The sequence below is a fragment of the Podarcis bocagei genome, assembly GCF_964188305.1.
Source record: "Podarcis bocagei genome assembly, chromosome: 1".
Lineage (NCBI taxonomy): Eukaryota > Metazoa > Chordata > Lepidosauria > Squamata > Lacertidae > Podarcis > Podarcis bocagei.
This window is the reverse complement of record NC_138125.1, coordinates 36,546,428-36,573,822: the sequence shown is the minus strand read 5'-3', so window position 1 is coordinate 36,573,822 and position 27,395 is coordinate 36,546,428. Positions and strand designations below refer to the sequence as shown.

General features: G+C 39.3%; 1 protein-coding gene across 11 annotated transcripts in view; it reads left to right on the top strand.

Moving 5' to 3' along the window:
• The window catches only part of NPAS3 (neuronal PAS domain protein 3), a 637,639-nt gene that overhangs the window by 90,468 nt on the left and 519,776 nt on the right, over positions 1-27,395 (top strand). For 6 of the 11 annotated variants that reach the window (XM_081207991.1, XM_081207987.1, XM_081207994.1 and 3 more), the window contains exon 2: positions 505-594. The exons of 4 other annotated variants lie outside the window; for them this stretch is intronic. In XM_081207991.1, coding sequence (XP_081064117.1) covers positions 505-594 — 90 coding nt within the window. Of the gene's footprint in view, positions 1-504; positions 611-27,395 lie in introns of all 11 variants that reach the window. One more of the 11 variants, XM_081207997.1, reaches the window with a different exon arrangement.

The window sequence follows — 27,395 nt, the reverse complement described above, 5'->3', positions numbered from 1 at the left end:
GTATTCCTTAACATAAAAACAGCATTGAATGTAATGCTTAATTCTAGATTATAAAATTAGGTGGTAATCCCCAGTTTTAAAAGTTTTCAATAATTCTGAACATCCATGGGTACAGATTGGAATCCTTAACAGATGTAAAGACAGTTTTTGCTAGTTAAGTGTGATGTTCTTTATTTGGGGGGGGGGCATTAAAGTTTAATTACTCCAAATAGGGTTTTTTATGTGTGTCCCATTTTGTCTCTATTTTGAGGAGAAGAGAAATTTTCTCTTATACAGAATTATATTTTAGTTTACTTTCAGAGCTACATTCCAGAAGTGGAACTTGTCCTATAATGTAGATATATATATGTAGATATATATATATAGCTATAATGTAGTTGATGTAACAAGATGAGATAGATGTAACATATAATAATAGTACCTTTCAAAATACTAATTGTCCTGCATTACAGTTGACTGTAGAGAATCTCTAGTCATGTATATCTGTTTTTGATACCTCTACAGAATAACTGTCCAGCATCCTCTGCCCAACCAATCAGAATGTAGGAAAATCTACAGATATGACGGAATCTACTGTGAATCTACCTACCAGAAGTATGTTGAAATCTGTGTGAGTCTTTCTCCTGGCTCGTGGCGTCAGTGCTGTCCCTCTATTCAGAAGTTAAACATGTATTGAAAACTTACACTTCTGTTTGAATGAAATACCTTTGAAATTGGGGGCAGATATATGTTGTTTTCATACTTGGGAATTGTGCTCTTGAAGTTAAAAGGGAAATAAATAAACCTCTAGGACTTTATTAAATCTCTTAGGTATGCTTCTGTATATTGCAGTAAACAAGTACTTAAACCCAGAAAAACCCAGGCAAAGTATATTGCACAGGTGCTTCACATCTTAGGGATTTGAAAGGTGTGTTATGTATAAATTAGCTGTCACTTTTTTCAGTCGTGTAATGGAATGATGAGTTGTAATTTGCATAATCCTTTAAGAAGGCAAATTATACTGTCATGTAGCAGACTTAACATGCTAGCTAGGATTTCATAGCTTTGAAGCTAATTAGTATGTACCTTACAGGACAGTTAAATTGAAGTTGAGTCCTTTTGCTTTTTCAGTCATTTGGCTTTGTCCCTTGCCTAACAGTATCTGAATTTGTTAGTGACTAGACAATGTTACAAGTGTATTGCAGAAAGTCATTATAGGCAGATATTGGCCTAAGCAAGAAAATGTAATAGAGTTTGGGTTTAAATATATCTTATAGTAAGACAAGTTTTTCTTTTTCTTTTAACTTTTTCACCGTGGATGAATATTCCTTTATTTCATGAATAAATTTAACAATAGTCCAGTTGCTGCAGTTTATGCTCAGAAATAGGTCTATACATGTGTCATCTGTATCAGATGCAAGAGCAGGCTAATGCATGCAGAAAATGTACCTAGTGGTGGGGAAATGCATGCAAAACTCCATCCCATGTCTTGTTCAGTTCCCATTGCAATAGCGTCTCATTGGTAGCTATGAGTACTACATTTCCTGGATATGACTACAAGCATGTATACAGCTGGTAAACAACTAATAGTTAAGTTAGTTTGCATGTGTGCGTGCGTGTCCGCGTGTCCTTATCTATTTGGATAAATACAGATTTATGTATCAATATCTGATTTTGATGATCATTGTTTGATTGCAAAACAACCTTCTGCCTTTATATTATAACTTATACAGTGCAATTATGAAACTTGATGTACTAAGAAATAAGTGCCAAAGATAAGATGTACAGTGTAACGGGATAAGCCTGATGAATTAACGCTGCTAAATCAGCACTGCACCACTGTTACTGGCGGCAGACAAATTAACACAAGATTTGCATAATTTAGGAGCAATCCTACAAACAGGAAGCTGGCGTAAAGCAAGCTGGAGTAGATGAAGCTGGTATAAAGTTGCATCCGATTCAGACTCGGCTCAGCAGAAGGGTTATGGTTGGCTGAGTCAGCCTAAGCCTAGAGAAGGGGAAATAAGCCTTTAAAATAGTGTTTGAGTTACGCCACCCTTTTGCTATTTTTACTTATGTCACAAGAGGCATAGGATCCATCCTAATACCCCTCTCTCTAGTCCCACCCACACCATGCTCCAACAGCACCCTTCTTTCGGTGTCATCTTAAGATCCGCCAGACTTGGCTCATCCAGCTGGGTCCTGACTGAACTGGGATGGCAGAGATACACTGCCATATCTTTGGCTGAGCTGAGGATAAGGAAGCTGTGCCACAAATCTCCCAGCTCAGCCAGAGATCTGTTGGATCCTAACCTGCTCAGCCTGGCAGATTTTGCTATAGGACTGTTGTATTAATAGGTTTCTGTTTTGTGCTTTAGTCATTTATTGGTTGCCTCCTACTCCTTGCAGTATTTCAGATGTAGGCTCGTTGTTTGATAATTGTTTTCTCCATATAGACTTGCATTGTGGAGTTTATTTCCCTAATATACAAACCTATCCTAAAACACTTCATTATAAATATGGACAACCTGAAGTTTCCAAAGCTTTACCAACATTTCAGGATACATCACTTACAGTAATACAGGGTATATAAAATGACAACAGATTTTAAAGTTATGTCAAATAAGGTCCTCTGAGCAAGATCACATCTTGGAACAGAGAAAGGAACACAATTTATTTGTATGCCGCCTTTCCATAGTTAAAACCATGCTCAAGGTGGTTTACAACATGAAAAAAGAAATAATTACAAACATAACAAAAGTAGTCATAAACAATAAATGAAATATCAGAAAGTACACAACCAAAGTGAATTAATTTCCACATAAGTCACAATAAGCTCTAAAATGAAGATACAAAAAATTAATAACATTAACAGCAACAACCCCACCCCAACAAAAAACCCTAAACAACTCCCCACCTCATGCATTTGGAACATTTCTATATAAACATTTCAGCAAGTCTCATTCCAGAGCTGTGTACAGCAACATTTGACCCCCAATACAACGAAATAAAACACTATCATTTAATTAAATTGCAACATAAATTTCACATTAAGCATTGGTTTTAACTATTGCATATCAACATGATAAACATATCCCTACTGTGTTGTGATCCGTAAGAAAAGTGGTCAATGTGAGGTTGTGTCCTAATACAAATAGTATTTATTCTGTAGGCTTGCATCCAATTGTGTTTGCTAGTGGAACAGGCTTCCACTCATGGAACAGCACTTTCCCTTCTCCTCCTCTCCTTTGCAGTCGCCACATCTACTCCAAAGGATTGGGAGATGCTGTGGAGCGGGCTGGGGTGATCACCAGTGGTGGGGGGAGGAGGAAGATGTCCTTTAGGTATCAGTGTTATATTAAATATGGGGTTGTATAAAGAACTATTAAGTGTAGAACTTTAGAATTAAAAAAAAAGGTAAAGGACCCCTGACAGTTAAGTCCAGCAGCGAACGACTCTGGGGTTGCGGCGCTCATCTCGCTTTGCTGGCTGAGGGAGCCGACGTTTGTCCGCATACAGATTTCCGGGTCATGTGGCCAGCATGACTAAGCCGCTTCTGGCGAAACCAGAGCAGTGCACGGAAACGCCGTTTACCTATTTATCTACTTGCACTTTGACGTGCTTTTAAACTGCTAGGTTGGCAGGAGCTGGAACCGAACAACGGGAGCTCACCCGGTCGCGGGGATTCGAACTGCTGACCTTCCGATCAGCAAGCCCAAGGCTCAGTGGTTTACACCATAGTGCCACCCACGTCCCTAATTACTAAGCATTAATTAATCACTTGGTAGTGGGGAACACATTATGCTCCTTCTGAGGTAGTTGGTCCCTACCCTGTACTCAGCTCTCAACTGTGGCTCCTAGAAGCTGTCATCATGTGACAACAACCACATCCTGGGAATGGCTTCAACTGACAGGCTAAACCAGGTACAAGTAGCCGATGGTTCCCAAAGCCTTGGTGAGTTAGGGACTTCCCCTGCATGTTAAACAGGCTCTAGCAGATTGTGCAGATAAAACCAATAGTGGGTTGAATGGTTAAGAAGGTGGTTTTTGCACGTGCTGTAGAGGGAAGCGAGGGGCAGATGGGGCTTAGCAACCTGGGAAGGCAACCCATCTAAGAGAAGGAAGACTCTGATCCTAAACCTCCCCTGCTTTGCAGGATATATTTGGGAGAAGAAAAGGCAAAGGAGTAAACTACACAAATCTGGAGTGGAGTCCTTAAGACGGTTGGATAGTACCTTGTACACCTCCTTCTGGCAAGTCCTTCAGCCAAGCTGGTGTCAAAGTATTTCTCTGCTTTCCTTTGGACCATATCAGCAAGGCTGAGAGGGGGGTCTCGCCATCCAGGCCTCCATACGCTCTTCCCAGGCTCGTGTTCCAGAGGCGTTTGGGGCTACTAATGCAGCGATTCACCTCTGGAGGCAGTCCATTGTCACTTGAGACAGATGGATGCCAACAAGTGAAAAAATGGCAAACTGTGAACTGTCCATAAAAATCTAGTTTGGATTCAAAGAACTGTGGACTCTTGTACAGTGGTGGACAAGAGTGTCCTCCAGACACTGAATTGTCACATCCAAGGGTCTAGTAACCATCATGGATAACGTGATGTTGCATTGGGGAATGTACCTGGAATACAGCTCTGAATTGTTTGTCCCCTGCAACTGGAATTGTCATTCATTTGTGCAAATGTCTCATTCGATGGTCGGCACTCTTTTGTTGAAGTGTTTTTAATTGATAAATGCACTGATTGACAGAACATTTATTAAAAATCAGTATATAAAATATTTATATAAATGAGTTTTACTTTAATTGCTTTAGATCGGATATGAAGAGATCTTCTGTGATGACATTTGAATTTTCAAGTGTGAAATTAGATTAAAGTAGTAAATTTAAATTATGTAAAATGCCCATGCAGTAACCACAATTCAGCTAAAGCTAATAAAGGCTAACAGCTAACTATCTACTCGGAAGTAGTCTAATTGTTTTCAGTGGAGGTTGCCTTATGCTGCAATCCTATACACATTTAACAAGGAGAATGTCCCATTGAACTTATTGATACTGCTTCCAGTAAAGTTATCTGTAGGATTTCACTGTAAATTGTTGTTGTTCATTCAGTGCTATACAGCTTAGTGCCAAAATAGGCTTTTAAGCAGTTTACAAAGAATAAAAATCAGCTACACAAATATTAAAATATAAACACCCACAATTAAACAATGCTGGTCAGCAAATTTGTCTTTCCCATGAAAACAAATGGGATTAGGCTACATTACACCTAATGGAACAATTTCGGTGAAATGGACTCTGGTTGCATTGCTTTCAGTTAGACTTTGTTATAACTAACCTAAGGTGGGTTGTGGCATAAACTAAGCATGAAAACTACATAGGGATTTATTTTTATATTAAGCATATAACATCTGTCAATAAATAAGGCTAACATCCAGTTAAACAAATCTTAATTGACCATCCAATTTGATTAAATCGCTGATCCAGAAGGAGCCAGATCCAAATTCAGAACAGGCGGTTTTGGCTTTCTTTGCTTTGGGGTTTAACCCTGCTACTACCTCCAGGCTTCCTTCCTTTCCTCTACCACTACCCCCTCTCCTAAAACTTACTTGACTGTAGGAGTAGGGCAACTGCAAAATGTCACAGGGAGGTCTTCATCCAGAGGACATTGCTTTATCCATTTCAGTGATCCAGACCACAGGGAGGTACAGAGATGGCATTGGGCAGATGTCTGCAGAGAAACCTTGCTGCCCCTGTCTGTCAGCCTCTCTTTTTGTAACATTGTTTTATCAAGCTTTCAGAAAACAATTCCTTCCAAAGAAAAAAGGAAAGTTAGAATTACAGTTAGAATTGCCCTCCCCCTACCTAGTAGCATAAAAAACCCAGAAAGCAATGTATTTTGAGTTTTGTATTTTTTGGGCTTGTCCCATTTCACAGGTTTCATTTCCAAATATTTTTATTACTGGCCATGATTTTGCTATAAAACAATGAGATTTCTGTCTTCCGGTTGAGTCCTAATTTGCTGTATTCATTTGACTATTATTAGCATATCACCATTTTTCTGAACTCTTGCACATTCTATAGGCGTTTGGATGGATTTAAAATTTTTCTGGTCTTGCAGATTGTGCAGCTGTTAACAAATTGTCAATTAATTTATTATTTAGTACATTTCTATCCCACTTTGTTTTGTAACAATACTGAAGGCAATCTACATATAATTTGCAGACAGACTCCCATCGTCACCAGACCCTAAACTGCCTATCTTCCTGCGCCTTTAGACCATGCAAAATAACAGCAAAAATAATCCCAAGCTGCACTTCTTGGCTATACTGTAGAGCAGGATTCGCTAAACTTAGGTCTCTAGCTGTTGTTGGACTCCAACTCCCATCATTCCTAGCTAGAAGGTCCAGTGGTCAGGGATAATGGGCATTGTAGTCCCAAAACAGCTGGAGACCCAAGTTTAGGAAACCTTGCTGTAGACCACTGATTAAATTCTACATGCACGAACAGAGTGCCTCTTGCACAACAGGATTTGTGCTTCCTTTCCTCCCTGCATTCCCTGCATCTTGAGATACTGGGGAGTGACTCTCCTAGTTGCGGAGAGCCAGACTCCCTTAACAGGGCTTAATCATAGTGGTTGCAATTTGGGTAAGAAAGGGTGCAATGTAGCAGGACCGAGTTGGCTAATAATGGCTAACAGCTAACTATCTACTCGGAAGTAGTCTAATTGTTTTCAGCGGAGGTTGCCTTATGCTGCAATCCTGTACACATTTAACAGGATTGGCAGACTGAAACCCTATTTTCATAAGGTGGACAATTAAGTTCATTTGTAGGCCATGCTTGAGGTTATTTATGGAAACTTATTTCCTGTAAGTATTTTCTCCTTGTTCAAATTCTGTGAGATTTGCTGACCAATCAGAGCAGAACAGCAAATTTCTGACCCAGACTGTTCTCTTAAAACAAAGAGAGCTTGTGCTTTGAAAGACAGAGACTTCTCTACTAGAGAACATGTTCACTCCAGCGAAGGTTGGATGGCCATCTCTGATGGATGCTTTAAGCTGGGATTCCTGCATTGCAGGGGGTTGGACTAGATGATTCTGTGTTTCTATGGTTGATTCTAAGAGCTACGAGTTCAAGAGTTCCTTGTGTACAGGCAGAAGGGACGGATAGTAGGAGGGACAAAGCACCATAATAATCGGAGAGGGACACTGATTTCAGAGATAGTCAGAGATAGTAATGTTGCTGATTGGCTTTACAGACCCCAAAGTGAATGAATGTCTAGTTCTCTGTCTGCTCCCAGCATACTGCCATGTCAGGCTATAAACACAAATAAGGTGGAAAGAAATGTAAGGAGGTTAAAGATAGGGAACCAAAAGAAGTTAAAGGGCACCAATCAGTCATCTAGTTTTGCAAAACAGACAAGGGTTTTCTGCAGCCAGGTTCGGCCTGTACATTAATTAGCAAAGCAGTTTTTGAACAAAAAGAATGTGAAAATTATTTCAATATAGAGACAGGATTCAGGTGTGCCAAGAGGATTTTCTGGGCCTATTTCACTATGTGGATTGGGCCTTCCAACCCACTAGCTAAAAAGACACAGATTTGCTTAAGATATGTATGTTGAGTGTCATATGAAAATTAGCATCTTATTTTGCATGTCAAGTGGGTGGCCCAAAAATAAACCAGTGGCCACACACATTAAAAAAATGTCTGACAGACAAAATATGGACGGGCATGTAGACCGGACATGTAGACGCAGAATTAATCCCCAAAGTCACTCCCAAAAGATGGTAGTAGGCATAGTTTTCCTGAATTTCTTAGCAGATATGATTTGTACTGTTTCCCATGTTGACTTTTTCTGCAAGGGAAACACATTTGTGAAAAATGAAGGGCATTCACCAGTTATGAAACAAAATTTTGTGAACTATATACTGTACTAAGCTTCTTGAAAGTGAAAACTTTCTAGTACCAGTAGAAAGAATTACAGCAATCACTGTCAGGTAGACATGGTGTGGACAGTGAAATAAAAGAAAAAGAAACAAATATTAACAGATGCTACCAGATGGAAAGAAATGTTGGAACGATTGCTTGGTGTTACCTTACATCTTGCTTCAAGATATAAAAATAATTCCAAGTCTAGTTTTGCATAAGAGTTAACTACCAACCCCCTTACAGTATTAAATGTGATTTACAAAAAAACAACTTCATCTTAGTTTCAGTGAAGTGTGAAATAGGCCTATGGAATTTTTGCACACTGCCAGTGGCAGAAGCTAAAAGAAGTTTTAGCAAGCTATCACTCATCAAAAAACTGCAGGCGTTATCCTGTGGGGTTAAGCCACCTAGCTAGTGTCCCCCTCCCCCCAAGTGTGACCTTGTAAGAGAAATTGATTTTGGGGAAATAATTCATGATTTTGCAATGGGAAATGCCAGAAAATAAATAAAATCAAAGCAAGGGTGGTTTCAGGCATGGAAAGGACTATGGGCACACACCCATGACACAAATTTGCATATAATTTGCAAATGCTAATTTATATGTATAGATGGCTCTGTGAAGTTAAGACGGTGGGTGTCCAGGGTCTTACTAGCACTGCACTTTGAATTGCACCCAGCTGTCCTATAAGTGAACAATAAGAAGACAGTATAAGGATAATACTTTTATTAGGACCAAAGGAAGCTACAGCAAGCTTTGTATATATTCAGGCTGGATGTTATGTTAGAAAATTGGGCCCCCAAAATGATGCCTAACATCCTTAAATATTATGGAAAGGGCAAGCAGTTCTCCAGTTACCCAAGGACAGAGGGTTCACCTAGGTTTTTTAATTCATTGCCAACATTCCTCCTTTTACATGTGTAAATCTGCATGCAAGATTCTAATTTTGCTGTTTAACATTCTTTCCCATCCCAAAGAGAGAATGCTTCTCTAATAAAAGGGAACAATCCCACACTGTTCCTTTTTCCTTTTTGCTCCCCTTTGCAATGAAAGGAGGCAGCTTTGCCAAACAGGGAGAGAAAGAAATCAAACCCTACAGGCAGCATGTTGTTGAATGAAGCACGTTCGCAGCTGGATACCATGTCATAAGCAGCTGCAAACAGGATGTATCCTGTGACAATTGAAGGGGCATTTCTTTTGGTGCAAACTTTGCAAAATTTACAAATGATAGGTAGTTAACTGGAAATACGCAGTTTCTATGAAAAAGCAATGCTTTGCGAGTAATCTAGTTTATCTTGTGTGTGTTTTATTCTATTTTGGGGAAGTCTTCTTGCTTTTGCCCTTGAGTATTACGAAGTCGCCATCATATCGTAAGATGCCTGTGACATGGCTCCCAGCTGTGAAAATGCTTTTTAAAAAACGCTGTACTGTCAGTAGGTCTTGAATACTCACTCTGATAGAAACTGCCTCCCTTTCCCCAGAATTTAAGAGGGGACTGGGAAACTGTTCCTTTGATTAGGAGTGGAGCTTAAAGGAAGAGGTACTATACTCCTTGTTTTTATTTACTTGGTCAGTGATTCCAGTGTTAAATTTAAAATACCAACAATGTAGTCCTGTGAATGTTTACTCATAAGTAAGTCCCGCTTTGTTCAGTGGGGCTTAGTACAAAGGGCTACAGTGTAAATGGAGTTAGAGGTGGCAATATTTCATATGACATTATTCCAGTTTCTCCATTTCACTAATTTCCTGAGAGAAAATTTATTTATCCAGTATATCACCTCACTGGTATAATATGACTTCGGTCATACTTGCCTCCTTAAGAACAGGATGTGCTCAAGAAAGTAGATCATTCTATTCATTTCAAGAACATTTCTCCTAAAACTGCTCAGATACTGACTTTTCCTTATATGATCCTTTTTAAAAGCTTTCATGTGAATTCAACATTATAAAGGTTTATTTTTATTAAAAAGAGATTCTGGATCTTTGTAGAGCGATGTAATTAAACTACAAACTAGTTGACTCTTTCTCACGTTGTGATGACATTTTTAGTTTTTTGGGGGAAGTATTGATGATTGAATAAAAAAAATTGAATATTATTATTCACAAATGAGGATCTTTCCATATCTGGTGTTAATTTTGACAAAGGTCATAGTTTAGAAAGATAGTAAAACAATTACTATGTATTTCCATGTATAAGACGATGTTTTTTTGCTCTCGCTTTGTAGTCCAAAATAGGGGGTCCTCTTATACATGGAAAAATATTGTTCAGCGCTTCAACTGCTTGTTCCGCTTCTGTGGCGTCCGCCATCTTCATGCTCTGCTTGGCTCTGGTTCCTGCTCCTGCTCCCTATTGCTAGCTATCACTCGCCTCCTCGCCCTACCTTGCTTGCCTGCCTCTCTCAGCTCAACAAGTTTGAACGAATTTCCCCCAAAAGTAGTTCAAAAAGTTTGGGCGATCTCTGGTGTTTAAAATACTGATTTCTTAATTTAGGGTTTTAAAAATATGGGTCTTCTAATACATGGGGGTGTCTTATACACTGAAAAATACGGTAAACATTTCTTTGTTTTTAGAACCTGTTCTATAGACTGTTTTCTGCAAGGGAACAACAGTGGGCAATGTGTGACTCCCTCTCATTATCTGATAGCTAAAATTATTACATATTATCAAATAAAAAACCAATGTAAGTTATTATTTGTGCATTTACATGTACAACCCGGTTTGGTATTCCACAATATTTGGAGGCATGGTTGGTGAAGACTCAGCCATGGCATTTTGGGTTGCATCACCAACCTATGGATCCTACATCCCAGTGAGACTTGCTTGGCTGCCTTTCTCACAATGTTTCAGCTGCAGTCCTATGCCCACTTACCTGGGATTAACGATATTGAACTCATTGAAACTTACTTATGAGTAGACATGTAGAGGATTGCACTGTACTGTTAGACACACTGTTAATCCTGTTTTATTTTGCCAGGCAAAATTTTGTCTGTGCTGAGTTTCCCACCACCATTGTTTAATTAGGTGGTTCCAATTTTAATAGTTCGGTTGGTGTTTTATTTTTATGATCCTAGATTTTGTTTATTTGCTGTTTAATTTCTAGGCATGGGTATAGACAACCAAGGGAACCCTTGCAAGGGCATAAAGGCGGTGAATAAATCTTTTCAATGAATAAATAACATTAGCGATGTTATGACAACATTTATGACATTGTTCCTAGGGCATCCATCCAAATTTTCCATAGGGATTTGGAGCAAAACATTTTTTAAATGTTTGCTGGTTTAATATTTGCCTACCTGTTACTTCTCTGTCCTAACTTATAGTTCTCTATACAGTGGTACCTCGGGTTACATATGCTTCAGGTTACATACGCTTCAGGTTACACACTCCGCTAAGCCAGAAATAGTGCTTCAGGTTAAGAACTTTGCTTCAGGATAAGAACAGAAATCAGGCTCTGGCGGCGCGGCAGCAGCAGGAGGCCCCATTAGCTAAAGTGGTACTTCAGGTTAAGAACAGTTTCAGGTTAAGAACAGCCCTCCGGAACGAATTAAGTACTTAACCCGAGGTACCACTGTATGTGAATAGTGTTTTCCATGACAGACAAGCTTTCCTTGTTCAGGGAGAATGTGAAGTACAGACACTTTCAAACGAGTGATTCTTCCATGCCTTCTGATATTGTGTAACCCCAGGAGAGAATTGAATCACTTGAATGAATATACAAGTTGTCAAAATATTGCATCCTTAGGTGTTTGCTTCTTAGCTTTTTCCCCATTGAAAACAATGGACTGACAATAAATACCTCTGCAGCCATTGCTGATGTGATGATAGCCTTTGGTTCAACAAATCGGAAGCCAGTTTTGAGGATGTGTGCTGTTCGCCAGCACCCTCTCCCTTGATTGGAGTGAATTTCCTTTACCGCATAGTACTTTGGATCAACATTAACCCATAGTTAAATGAACGAAACTTTACCTTAACCCAGAATCTGGAACCTGCTTTGAATCATGGCTTTTAGATTTAGTAGATTTCAGGAGGCTCAGGGGCTGCAGGGGGGAATTGCCCTGACACAAATGTCTTTTCACAAGCCTCCTTGCACTTGTGCTGCATTGGATACAGTGAAATGATTAATCATGGCAGTTTACGACAAATGTCACCCACTGTACATATGATAAGGGTGAACAATCCAGTCATCATAGCTCAGACTGGTTGAAGACGTTCCTTTCTCATGAGGGAAACACCTCTGTTTTACAGCCAAAGCCTGCTCCTCCTCGAATCTGCAGTGATTTTAGGTTTGCACCGTACAGATAACATCTTAATGGTTAACTGTGGGAGGATCCTTGCTTTCAGGGACAGCAGCATGCTTTAAAAGATGTTGCACTGCTGACTGATTACTGCTGATAATTATGTCACATGGTGGACCCAGTCAAAACCAACAGAAGCCGTTTTGATGCATATCACCCTGGGGATAATAATGCATGTAGACCAAGCATCTGCATCTGTAACAAATGGCTGTGTGGAAATCTGCAAGAACAGGAATAGCATCAGATAAACATCCACAAAAGAATGGCAGCTGAGCTGTTCTCAGATTCACAGTCATGCCTTTGTCGTATATAAAGACAAAAGAGTGCAGTCCACTGCTTCGCTCTTCATTCCAGCACCGCGCATACGAAGCCTGTGCAAGCCTCTTTTAAATGAATGGATGTTGAACAGCAAGAACATCAATTGGATTGTGCTTGGTGTGTGAAATAGTTCAGAGTTAGTTTGAAGAACAGGATAAGACACCAGCATCCCATGCAATACACCTAAGCAACATTTGTGCTGTGCATTTGCTCTTTTGTAAAGTCTAGGCTCTTTATCAGGCTGGTTTTGAACACAATTTAAATTTGTTAGGGGAAAAAATATTAGTTTAATGCGCCCCCCCTTTCTCCACATTCCAAAGGGTTTAATTATTATAATACCTTCATGATTATCATTGAATATTGAGTGATACCTATTTTCAAACATTTAAAATATTTTTTTATTAAATTCATATAACAATTCTATAGCATTTCCCAGGGACACATTAGCTGAATTCCATTTACAAGGATCTTCCCACTTGTTTTATTAAATGTTACAGCTCCATGCATGTAAAAGGAATGAGCGTGCAGATTACACACTTTATTTTAAATGAATGGTGATCTCCACATATTCCAGAGTTCTGTGCATGCCTTGAAGACAGGCTCATGTGTGCTTCTGGATCTTAACACAGTTTATCAATCTAGTGCTTTGGTGATATTCACAGCAAGCACATCTGCTCTAACACTCACCATGTCTCCCATAAGTATACTTCACACATGCTAACAGGATATAAGTCTCTGGGATTCAGCCAACCTATTTTGGTGATAAGGAGGAGCTCTTATCAGGGGTACTGAAAGTCACAAAACTGACAAAAGTTTCCAGCCTTCTTTTGGGAGTTTTTCACTGAGGCGGGCATTGAAGTGATTTATGTGGAATCTGATGTAGAACTTGACCTGTTTAGATTGCACCAATATCAAGAACATTGAAGACCTCCCGACATAGAAGCAAGGGGTGACATTCTGATGGAACAAAGTGACCTTGGAATGCTTTAGAGGATGGTGTTAGCAAAATGTTGTTACCCAAACCCTAGTGTATTTTGTGCAGTTTTACAAATAATAAATGGTGATGAACTGGAGAGAAACAGTGATCAGAGCAGTAAGTGGGAAAAGGAGCTCCTAAGAGCAACACACATTGTGGTCTACATGGTTCTCCCCCTTCTCCTGTTATCTCCCCCGCTTCTTCTTCTTTGGTGATCACTTGTAGCTGAGTGAGAGGGTGCATTAAACCAGAGAGAGATCTGTTGTTGATATTTTCTTATTCACACTGCAGGAAAGCTTCCGTTTCTCCTGCCGGGCCTGTTGCTTTTCAGTCTGGCCAGCATCAGCGTGAATGTGTTGATCGCTGTTGTGCATAGGTACTGTTTATTGATAGCATGCTAGTAAACTCGACTTGGAAGGTGATCCCAAGCATGCAAATACTAGGCCTTTATTATTGGTGGGTTGTTTTTTTTTTAAGGCAAGCGTTACATCTGCATTATAACTACAAAATAGATTTTGAGAGTCGCTGTGGATGCTCCTATTGCATAATGCCAGAGAGATCACATCGAGACCAGAATATTATTTTGTTCCCCAAATAGTGTAAACAGGAAATTACTGTTCCTCCCACTGTCCATGTTTATATTTAGAGTAATACAAAATATCTCCTTCCCTATTCTTTATTGTTATTCTCTTGCCCCGTTTTATTATCCGTTATTTGCAGCGATACTTAACCTTGAGCCATAGGAAGAAGGACGGTGCTTGCAGCATCTTACAGGACCCACGTAAAAGCTGTTTTGTAGTTGTATGTCAGTATGGGTAAGGCAGGACAGCATTCAATACGCTTTTAATGTGCCTGTCACTTTCATGATGTAGTTAGTTTCCACTAGCTTGAGGCTTGTGTTCTGGAGACCACAGTATGCATTCCAGATGGCAGTGCAAACAATGTCTGTCAGTGACTTACAGGTAAATATAATGAACCAGAAGGGTAATCGGAGAGCTGCAACATGCAATTTGAATATGGATTAGCATACCAAGAGATTGTTAAAAATGTATAAATATCTGCTAAGGAAAGGTATTGTATATCAACATCAACAGCATGCGTATGTCTACATGCATAATGTAGCCATGGCAGGGTATGCCTGATATGTAAATGAGTGAGACCAGCAGCATGTTTGGTGTAGCTTTTCCAGGGAGAGAGCACATTCCATGGCCATGAGGCCTCAGGTTAGATTCTTAGCATCTTGGGTTAAGGATTTTAAGGTACCCAAATTGGTTTTTTAAATCCCAAATACTGGGTTTGAAACTTGCCACGAAGCAGCCTCACCTTGCCAACAGAAACAGAGCCAACAAGAACAAGGGAGAAGTATCAGCTTGGTTAGGGGAACCCCAAAGCTTGCAGAAGAACCGGGGAAATATATTATTTTGTTAACTTATATATTCAGAAAATTCACATGCTGCCTTCAAGTCTCGAAAATCTGCCGGGCGTCAACTAGGACTTGAGCATTTTGTGCCACCAATTTCAAGGCTGTGGAATATTTTTCTAGCAGAGATTTGGCAGGCATCCTTGCTGCTAACTTTCTCATAGCCTTTTTCATACTGAGAGGCCTATTCAGTTGCTTATTTGTTGCCATCACCACCCAAGATGAGCCAATCATTTATATGATTATTTTTTCCTTCTTCTTATTCTACCTTATGCTTTACCAGAGTGGGCAATGTGTGTGTATGTGTGAAAACAAAAGAGACAGGTTTTAAAACTCCAAAAGGGGGCACTCTTCCACAGAAAGGCTGATGGAGGATCGAACATGCTCAGTGGTTGATGTGTGTGCTTAGCTGCCAATGAGATACTTGATGTGTTGAGTAGCACTCTGCTCACCTGCAGTTCCCAGCAACTGGAATTCAAAGACGTAATGGGGAGAGGAGGGGAAGAGCAAATTGTCCTGCTTGAACCCTTTCCTGCTTACAGTGTCCTGGAGGAAAGCCACCTGGCTTGCTGAACAAGAGCACCTCCATTAGGGGGTGGGGTTACACTGCAGCATGGGGAGCGGGTGGCGCTGTGGTCTAAACCACTGAGCCTCTGGGGCTTGCTGATTGGAAGGTCGGCGGTTTGAATCCCTGTGATAGGGTGAGCTCCAGTTGCTCTGTCCCAGCTCCTGCCAACCTAGCAGTTCGAAAGCACGCCAGTGCAAGTAGATAAATAGGTACCGCTGTGACAGGAAGGTAAACTGCATTTCTGTGCGCTCTGGTTTCTGTCACGGTGCTCTGTTGTGCCAGAAACGGTTTAGTCATCCTGGCCACATGACCCAGAAATCTGTCTGTGGACAAACGACGGCTCCCTCGGCCTGAAGTGAGAAGAGTGCTGCAACCTCATGTCACCTTTGACTGAACTTAACTGTCCAGGGGTCCTTTACCTTACCTTACACTGCAGCTTTTCCTTGCAAGGGCCACCAGTACGCCATATAACTTTGATGTTCCTGATACACACTGTGGATTAATATACTTTACTTAAAGTTGAGATGGAATAATTTTGAAACAAAACCATTTCAGCACATCAGTAGTCAAAACAGTTGATTGCACTGGTGATATATTTAGACCTTAAATAGGCAAAAGTTATTAATTTTCCCTTATTTAAATCTGAAGTGGTTTTTCATGACATAACTATGACTCACTCTCATAAGCCCTTGGTGGGAGGATGTGTTTGGAATAAAAACAAAAATCCACAGGGAATTTTGTTACAAATATTATAAAATATTGTGAGTCATTTATATTCAGAAGCAGAGTTGAGCCTTATGCTCCCCAGTTCGAAGGCATGCCTTACAACAAGGCTTTGAAAATGTTAAACAAGAACAAAACATAAGAGGAAAGTTCAGATTTAACTGTGAGCTTTTCAGAGCAGGGACCTGTGCTACTTTGTAAGGTACTGAATACATTGAAAGTGCATTCTTCTACTTCTGCTTCTTCAGTATTTTTAAGTATTATTATTAAAAAATAATAATTAAAACACCCTGAAAGCAAACTTCTAACTTGGTTTTTCATAGTAAAAAATCAAGGTATGCAAAGTAACAGGTTGTGTTAACATGTCTCTTCTTCTTTGGTGATCACTTGTGGCCAAGTAATCTTGTCTTCCACAAACACAGTTTCAACAGTGAGTCCGTAAGTGACTGTGGAAGCCAATTCTGGATCCCTTCCACAGTGGGGACATAGGTTTTGGGACCAGAGTTTATCATGGGTAGATAGGTAGCCGTGTTGGTCTGCCATAGTCAAAATAAAAAAATTCCTTCCAGTAGCACCTTAAAGACCAACTAAGTTAGTTCTTGGTATGAGCTTTCGTGTGCATGCACACTTCTTCAGATACACTGAAACAGAAGTTGCCAGATCCTTCTATATAGTGAGAAGGTGGGGAGGGGTATTACTCAGAAGGGTGGTGGGAATGGGAGATAGGCAGATAGCTGAGAGAGCCTCTTGACGACTCTTAACGACTGTAATAGGTCTTACAGGAAAAGGCAAGGGGTGGGGAGGTGAGAAATGGTTTAGTCATGTATAGTGAGATAAGAATCCAATGTCTTTGTTCAGCCCAGGTCTTTTCATGGTTTTAAGTTTGGTAATGAGTTGTAATTCAGCAGCTTCTCTTTCCAGTCTATTTCTGAAATTCCTTTGTAGTAAAACAGCTACTTTTATCATGGTTAGGGTTTATCATGAGTTAGGGTTTATCATGGTTAGGGTTTGCCAAACGTGCCTTCCTCTTAGCACATTTCTCCCTTTGGTCCTGAGTTTAAGCGTCTTCAAAGTCCTTGACACCTTTGGTAGAGGCTGTTCTCCAACTGGAGCACTCGCAGGCCAGTGTTTCCCAGTTATCAGTGCTTATACTACATTTTTTAAGATTTGCCTTAAGAAGATTTTTAAACCTCTTTTGTTGACCACCGGTATTTTGCTTTCCATTCTTAAGTTGGGAATGAAGTAGTTGATTGGAAGACGATAATCAGGCATCCAAACAACATGTCCAGTCCAACAAAGTTGATGTTGAAGAATCATTGCTTCAACACTGGTAATCTTTGCTTCTTCCAGTATTAGTTCACCTGTCTTCCCAAGTGATGTGTAACATTTTTCAGAGACCCTGTTATGGAATCTTTCGAGGAGTTGGAGATGGCGTTTATAAGTGGTCCATGTTCCACAAGCATACAGTAAGGTTGGGAGTACAATAGCTTTGTAAACAAGCATTTTGGTTTCCCTGCAAATGTCTCCATCCTCAAACACTCTGTACTTCAATCGGGAGAAAGCTGCACTCTCAGAGCTCAGGTGATGCTGGATTTCGGCATCAATGTCGGCCCTTGCGGAAAGATAACTGCCCAGATAGGAGAAGTGATCAACAATTTCCAATGTTACACCATTGAGTTGAAATTGTGGCACTGCAGAGGGGATGTTTTGTGCTTGTTGGTGCAGCACTTTGGTTTTCTGGATGTTAAGTGATAGGCCAAGCTTTTTGTATGCTTCAAAGATATTTAGGATGGTTTGGAGGTCATCCTTTGAGTGTGCACGCACTATGTTGTCATCAGCATACTGAAGCTCTTCGTCTAGGATGATATTTACCTAGTGTATAGTTTTGTGGGGGTTTTTGAGACACAGGACCAGAAATATTTAAGCCTCTACTATATAATTGGCTTCTACACTATCTGACTTTGAAAAAAAGCATAGTAAAATTTATTCAAAAAAGTTGATTTCATTGTGGGGGGACTTATTTATTGCTATGAGGTTATCAAAACTCAAGACCTCCCAAAATTTCAGCACCTCTTGCTATGGTTTGACCCCTTTCCATTTTAACCGTAAAAATTCTACAAATACCTTCCATATCTCCTCAGAATAATTTCTCCTGCATATTCCCTGTCTTACCTTAATGGCACATGTTAATTTATCATTAATAGCTATATCCCACACCTCTTCATACCATTATTCCATTTTATATTCACCTTGCCCCTTCCACCTTCTAGCTATAATAACTTGTGCAGCTGTCAATAAATCTGTGAGCACTTTCCTCTCTTGTGGTTTCTAGAAACTAGTATTCAGAAGTATTACTGCCTCCAACTATGGAGGCAGAGTAGTAGCTATCATGGCTAGCAGCTTTCCTGAGGGTTGGGAGGCCACCCAGAGCAGATTCAGGGTCGGGGGGGGGGCAACAGAGAGGAGGTGAGGGAGAGGAAACCCCATGATGCAGGTGGAAGTCTGCTCATGTGACATTGATTTTCACCCAATGCATTCACATGAGCAGCTTTTTCAGCCTTTTCACCATCCTTTTTAGAATAAGCACCCTTGCTGAATATAAGATAGAATTTGATGCATCCCTAGAAAAATCCAACTAAGCCTTGTTCGAAATATTCTGGGTACAAGAAAGGATGTATGTTATTTAATGGTGATCAGCAACCACAAATACACTGGGACACACACACACACACACACACACACACACACACTGCTTCACATTGCACTTAAGAGTAGCAATTTTTCAGATGGTGTGAGAGCATTTCAGAAAAGTACTGTTTTATACTCACTGTGCTTAGTTTGTACTGTTAAGATACAGAATTACTTGTTTAGGGTATCAGACTGATTCAAAAGTATTGGGCAACATTTATATTGGTGAATTAGAAGAAGAAATCAAATGTGTTACAGAACGACAAGGGGGCTCCATCTATGGGTTCTTGCAGCATTGAAGGATGAAAGTGGCAGAAATATCCCCAAAAAGATAGCTTACTGACACTGCTGTGGCAATACAATCAGATGTGAATGATAAACGTATGTGTTCCATGATTACAGGGCAATACAGAATGCTGGATTCTATCTGCATATGTTATTTGGTGTACATATACAGGTTATGCAATGGATTCTAGCAATCCAGAATATTACATGTTCTGCTGTCAGTATATTTACTGTTTCTTGCTTAATTTGACTGGTGTTCCTTTGTCTGTTATTGCTAGCATTTTTTTAAAAAAAAGATTTCTGGAGCTGATATGTCAAGGTCTTGGTGCACTGTTGCTTTTGTGAATTCAGCTACTTCATAGTTCTATATATCCTTTTTTACTTATTTTACATTTGGTAGGGAAGTGAAACATTGTGTATGGTTTTTATTGACTGTCTACCAGACAACTAATTTTGTTATTTCAGACACTTGTCTTGCTTTGTAGTTTGCTAAAATGTGGCTTCCGGCTACTGAACTCTGTAGCCAACGGAAACAACAACGTATTTTGTAGCATCCTAAATATTAGCAAATACATTGTGCCATACATTTTTGTGGTCCAAGGCCCACTACATTAGTGGCATTAAATGGTCACTTTTGGCTAAATATATATTCCCTTCATACAGAGGGAAGGGATATTTATTCATGATTTCAGGGCGGGGAAAACCTCAGTAATGGGAGAGATTGCAGCATCAAATTACTATATGGACCATTATCCTCTCTGTATGCAGAGTATACTCACCACTTACTTCTTTTTATTTATTTCATTAAATTTATACACAGTTTGATTGTAAAAAACAAATTTCAAAGCATTTACATAAATAAAACAAAACAAAAGAATCAACAACATTTTATGTACCTAAAAGAGTAGGTTCTGGCTCATAAAGTCTTTTGCTGTAGTATGCTTATCTGTAAGATGCTGCAAAACTCTATGACACAGTTCAACAACACTGCAAATACGACAGCTTTGTAGCATAAATATGTTAACAAACTAGAAACTGATAGATGTGCCTTCTGCTGTTCCTAGCATTCCATGCTATTTGTTTTTCTCTTCCCCATGCTGGTAACTTTTGGAAAGCAGGAAAGAAAGTGACGGGGAACCTAATGGGCTGCATAGGCTATGGGAACCGCAGAGGTAGGGTTGGCAAGGAATACATTTGTGCCTAGATGTTGGGGGGCAAGTAGCTTCTGCCAGGAAGCTGCCCCTGTCACTGGTCCACATACTTCTACACTGAGCCAGTCTATGTATACCTTGCTGTGGACATTTGTGTGTGTGCTCACCTGATAATGAGATAGTGGATGTGGCCTGCTTGGACTGCGTAAGGTGCTCGCTGGGAATGGGATGACAGAGGAGCTTGCATTTGACCCCCTTACCTCAAAAATTGATCAGTGTCCTGGCTCAGACCATATCACCCATCCATTAGTCAAGTGCACCTACAGACCCTTCAGTGCAAACTAGTATCTGTTGCACAAAACTATTCATGCTTGATGTGGACATTCTGTTGTTCAATTGTTAATTGCTCTGCACAGTCCCTTAGCATTGATAGGCCCTGATGCAAAGGGTAACTAACTTTTCGAAAGCCAGATTCGGCATATGGATTCTTCTTGCTGGTTTGGGGCAAAATTGTTGGGAAAATACATCCTTGAAGCTCCGTTAATCAGAAAGTTTGTTGTTTCCGTTTTATTTGAACCCTTTAAAGTGGTCTGATTAGCTTACCTCAAATAAAACACAAAACTTCTTTATTGTCCTGGACATCCATCTGGCTAGAAATATTTCTACTCCTGTGTCTATATTTACCTCTCAGTTCTTTATAAATCTGGATTGGTCTGTCAGGTGTGATGAAAACTCTGCGATTATGCTCTGTAAATACTGGCAGTTCCATCATTGTTCTGTATGTCTCCAGTAAAGGTTTAAAGGGTTACGGAAATTGCTGTATAAAATGCCAGATATAGTACAGTCTCCCTCTTAAGCCTATTAGATTACTTTTGTTGTTCAGATGTAAGGCAGTTCTTTTGCTCTGCAAACAGTTCTGCATCTCTTTATAGGGAGAAATGCAGCAGAGCCTCTGGACATCCTGCAACATGTTATGCTTAAGTTTTTATGCCAGGAGAAACCACATTCACAAGATTTAGGTAGCCAAAGATCCTCATGCATATATATATGGAACCCTACCCCCCCTTCATGTCTAGAAGTGAATGGTATTGTATAGTAAATCTTGCTGAACTGTTGCCTGGGTTTTGGAAAATGCTCCTGCCCTATAGATATACTGCTGAAATCTTTACTGAGAAAAGCACATGCTTTTTGTTAGTTGATAAATGGAGATTAGAATAATTTGCTGGGCTATTTTATGGTACTTGTTAACAACGCTATCCTTCCTAAATTGATTCAGTTTAATCCTTACTGCAGCCTTAACCTCATTTCTGGAAGACATATAGATAATGTGGTACTTATAGAAGCCTTATGTGTCACTGGGAGGGAGGGAAAAAACAACCAAGACGTCAGTCCCCCTGTTGAAATGTGCAGCAGGATTATATTAACATAGACTTTGAAACATTTGAGCCCCATAGGGGATGGTGTGTGGGCTGATATGACATGACTTGCCTTCAACGGTTGTTTTAACAAGATATCCTTCATATATGTGTATACCAGCTGAAAGGCATAACTGAGAAATGTTCATAAGAACCTCTGCTGGCAAAATTCTTCACTTTCATCTTTATCGGATCATGTCTCAGTATTACACTGAAACAAAATATTTAAAACTCAGTGTTATTTGCAGCATGTTTGTTTTATATTTTTCAAGCTACCTTTCCTAATCTGCAGGACATTATTCTTATTTATCTTTTTTAATTTTTTGGAATTGCAAAAATGCAGCATTTCTTTAAAAAAACAGAAAATGTTGTGAAATGTAAGTGTGGAGATACCCTGTAGGGGGTTTGTGTAGGAGGTTTTTTGGGAGGAGGGGGGTAAAAAAGTAGGATATACTCTGTTTCTGCCCATTGCTCCCCTTGGTGTGTAGGCACAGACTCACACACTCACAAGCCATTACAGGGAATGCAAGGGTTTTGTGTTTGTGCCTCCCATATTCCCTTCGGTTAATTTGAGCAGTGGGGAAAGATTGGCTAGAAAGATGAAAAGCGCACACAGACCTCATTTCCCATGTAATAGTTGAGTAAGGTATCTCTGTGTGCACTTAGACACATATACTGAGGGTGGACAACAGGGCTGTCTTATACTCTTCTGTATGAAGATGCTAAGTATGTGCTGGGAAGAATCAGGCCCTATTAAACTAATATCCTATAGTTACGTAAAAAATGAAGGCACAATCCATCCATGGTGAAATCCATTTGAGTTCCCCTGATTTAAAATGGAAGAGTTAATTACAATTTAAACTCAATAAAGTATTAGAACAGTGTTTCACAGGTTGAAAATAACACATTATCCTCATTTTTCCTAAATCTGAAAAATGTTAAACCTGTGATTTTTTGTGGTGCTGGTGGTTGTGTTACTATTTATATCCCACCCATCTGGCTGGGTTTCCCCCACCACTCTAGTATTTTACAACCCAAGCTTCATTTTAAAATGCTTTAGTAATTAAAATATGTCTCAATTTAGTCAAAGTTAACAATTTTTAATCCTCTTTGGATCCTGTCCAAGGGAGTGCAGCTGGGATTGCATGTACAACCTTTCAAAATGGCTACAATCCCACCAGTGGAACTCTAAATTCCCATTGGCTGTGCTTTGCTATCTGTTGTTTTCATAATGTGGTATCATTTGAATAGATATTTTTTCTTGACATGTGGTTGTTAAACTTACAAACCCCAAGAGAGGATTTATCAGCAATAGAGGATGCTAAAAGATAAACAATAGGCTACAGCATGGTATGGTCTAGAAGTGTGAGTGCCTAGTTATTGTATGAGCAGAAATAAGTCAGTTTCTAGGGAGGGAAATACTTGTTTTGACTTTATTGATATTCATTCTGTAGCTGCTGCTTTTGAATGATTTTTTATGTTTCCTGAAAATTTTTAGGTTGCGAAAAGCATCTGAACTGCACTCCTTCCTGGCCATGAACTTGAAGACTGATTTCACATCTATAGAGATTTTACTATCACTCTAGACTTTATACTGCCATGTAACTTTTACTGCAGAGGAGGACTAGATGGTTTGAGAGCTTGGTAATGGGATATAGAGACCTTCACCTCTAGGTCACCCTTTTGAATGTAGCCCAGGTGGGTAGAAACCAGAAGTCATTAGTATCTGATGGCTTTTAGCTGGCCTATGTGAAATGAGTTGGTGGTCTCACTCAGCTTCTAAGGAGAAAGGTGTTAATATCACAAAGCCATAATCACAGTTCTCACAAATTGTCAACCATATGAAACAGAAAAAGCAATGCCTAAATGGACATTGATAGAGTTACCCTCTGATCTTTGAAGTGGTCCCTCTAGGTTTGTGTAGAAGTCTTATAAGGGGAGGAGATTTTTTAGATTTATATCAGACTCTGTTTTTAAGGCATGGGCAACAACATTACCTTATTTATTCTTGCAACTCCTAATGGAAGGTTGCTATTGCTCCCCTTTTGACAGCTGCTGGATATACATGTGTATTGTTTGATCTCTTGTTCCTCGTTGGTATTCATTCTGCTGCAACATAGAGGTAGTGCCAAGTTGATTCAGAAACAGCTTGGTAGTTATGAACTTTGTGAATCCCAGGGGAACAGACAAAAATATTAAATGCTCCGATCACTATGCCGGAAATCCAATAGGCACTCAATCAAACAAAACTTGGTAAGACTTCCTGCCATCTATTTTAAGAAATTCCAAGATGAGCTAGTAATACCACTAAAATATATTATGAATAGAGTGTTAACCTTAGGACAGATTCCAGAATAATGGAAAGAGGTATATACCACCCTTGAAAATTGAAATACCTTTATTGTCAATGTACAACCTGTGTACAATGAAATTAACCGAAATTAACCCTAATCCCAAAAGGAGGATAAGGACAAACTAAAGCCAGAAAACTACCGACCAATCTCACTTTTGAATAGCGATTACAAATTATTTACAACCATATTAGCAAATAGGCTTTAAAAAGTGTTGAACAGGTGGATCCATATGGTTCAAGCAGGATTTATCCTGAAAAATACCGTAAGGAATGTTATAAATATAATAGAATATTTGGAGGTACATAATGAAAAACAGGCCGCCTTCATTTTCCTCAATGCAGAAAAAGCGTTTGACAACATCTCCTGGGCATTCGTGAAAGAAGTGTTTAAAAAAGGGGAACCAGGTGACGCCTTCTTAAAAAGCATTGCCACTTTGTCTAAGGAACAATGGGCAAAGATTATAATAAACAACATCGTTTCAGATAAATGCAACATCAAGAAAACAAGGTTCAAGAAAACAAGAAGACAAGGGTGCCCACTGTTTCTGTTATTATTTATCCCTACCTTAGAAATCTTATTGCAAAATATTAGAAATTATGATAAAATTAGGGGAATAAGAGTGGGCAAACAAAATTATAAAACAAAAGCCTTTTGCAGATGCTATTGTCTTAATCCTGGAGGAGAAAATTGAATTTGGAAAACTGGCAGGTTGTAAAATAAAGTAAGATGAAAGCAAAATGTTAGCTAAAAATATGGATAACCAAGTTAAAATGAAATTAGGAGATATTACTGTCTGTTGTCCATAATAGTTGGATTTTGGGACACTTCCACCACATGTGGAGGTATGTGCCTGTGGAGGTGCACCCTCTCCAGCATTTTGGTGAGGTTCCTGGGTGTATTAGCGCTAGTTTTCTTGGTGTTAGGTACCACCTGTAGGTGAGTTTCAGAGTGAGTTATTTTCTTTTCGTTGATAGGGATTTAAAGGGGGGTTTAGACACATTCTGGTCCATTGAGTGGGGTTAATCTCATAGCCTATGTCATCCTCTCATTGTTTTTAGATCACATCTAGGGTTTTTGTGGGATTTTGGAGTAGTATTTTGTATATTGCGGATACCAGATTGCGTCTAGGGGTTTTGTGGGATTTTGGAGTAGTATTTTGTATATTGCGGATACCATCCCTTTACCGTGTCCCTTTGTTGTTAGGAGGAGATTTTTGAAGGTTGTCAGGGGCCTAGTTGCTGCTGATTTTACTGCTGGATTGTTTAAGAGGGCATGTAATTGGTGTTGTGCTAACCAGGGCATTTGGGTATCTTCTAGTTTGTCCTGTATTTCTTGTGTTGACAAAGATTTGTTATTTCTATAGAAGTCTATTAGGCGATAGAAGCCTTTGGTTTGCCAGATTTTTATCTGGAGGTTTTGTGCTGCATGGTGGAATAATGGGTGCTACGCCAGGGGGATTAGTGGGGTTGGGGATAGTTTGCTTATTTCTGTTTTCCATGTCTGTGTGGCCTGTTAAGTGTTGTGGGAGTTTTCCTTAGTTTGTTTGGGAGGAGTGGGTATGCTGTGGTGCAGGTATTTTCAATTGTGTCCCTCTCTAGGTGTATCCATTGTTTTGTCTCATCTTCTAGTATATATGGGATTATATGGCGTTTTTTGTTGGCAATGTAATATGCTTTTATGTTGGGGATTCCCCATCCTCCTTCTGAGGTGGGGAGGTGCAGGTATTTGGGGCTGTTTCTTGGTTTTTTATGTGAGAAGATAAAAGAGTGTAGTTTCCTCTGCCATCTGCGGAGTTGGGTTGGGGGAATCCAGATTGGGAGGGTTTAGAATAGGTAGGTTAGTTTTGGGAGGGTGATCATTTTGATCATGGCTATTTTGTCTGAGAGAGTGAAATTCATGTTGTTCTATCTCTTTAGGTCTTTGTTAATTTGTCGCCACAGGGGCTTGTAGTTGTGGAGGTACAATTTATTGAGGTTTCTCGTTATTTGTACCCCTAGGTATCCGAACTTGGTGTGGCAAAGTTTTATCTTGGTGACATTAGTGAGTTCTTTTTGGGTGTGAGTAGGGGTGTTGAAGCACATAGCTTCTGACTTCGCAAAATTTACCTGTAGGCCCGACACCATTTCAAATCTGTTGAGTTCTCTGGTTAGGGAGGTTGCTGTGCTTATGGGATCTTTTTGTGCACAAAATTGTTTGAAACCTGGTCATAAAATGGTGTGTTCATGCACTCAAATGGTAATAACACAATTAAAAAAAAACTAAATCAAAGATTTGTCTACGTTTGACTACATATATCAGTGGTTCTCAGACTTTTTTGTCTGGGCCACACTTTCAAAATGAAAAATTGCTCACCAATTTTTTTATTGATAAGAGATACACTGGAAAACAAAAAAAGGAGCTACAACTAGCAGTGCTTGATTTATAACATAGAACACAACTACTTTATAATATGATCATGGGATATCTATCCATATTCTGCAAATAAAAAAATATTACATTGATACAATTTTGTGTTTGAATGTTCCCACCACACTTACCATCCTGTCCTGCCACACCAATTTGGCATGCCACACCCTTCGAGAACCACTGGCATATATGGTTGTAGAATTAGTTTAGCTTAGGTTTTTCAGGATAAGCTTATTTTTCTCTCACTCTCCATTCCCTTTTATTTCTTCTGTAAGCCTATGGAAAAAAATACATAAATCTACTACTGTTATGACTATGGTTTGTGATCTAGGAGCTGTAGAAGGTGGAGAAGTCATGCTGGAGCATTTTAGCATCTTTTAGTTTGCTAATTCATGCATGGAACATTTTCAGCATTACTCTGAGATTAAGCCCAGGCACAAAGGGCAGGGCCTCAATTTTAGTTTGCCAGTGATAGTCATTCTGTGGTTAGAGACAGGTTTTAACTCTGGACAATACCAAACCTTTTCAATTTAAATTTCAATAGTAATAGCACACTATTAAACAAGGAAGAACATGGATTTTTAAAAATGCCTTTTGCATGCATTTATTTCCCAGTATAAAATATATATTCCAGTATTATAAATCATAGCCTGTCAGTAAAGTAACTTACAAATAGTAGAATCTAATGTACAATGTTTGTTTTCTAATTGTATGATTGATAATGGAAAGACAACAGAACTAATTTTGTGTGAAATATTAATTAATTATTAATATATGTGGTTCAGTACAGTTTCAGTTCATTTCCATCTCTTTTTTTACTTTAGAATAATATTTGCAGGTTTCAGAAATAATCAGCTTATTTTATTTATTTATTTTCTTTATCTAGCAA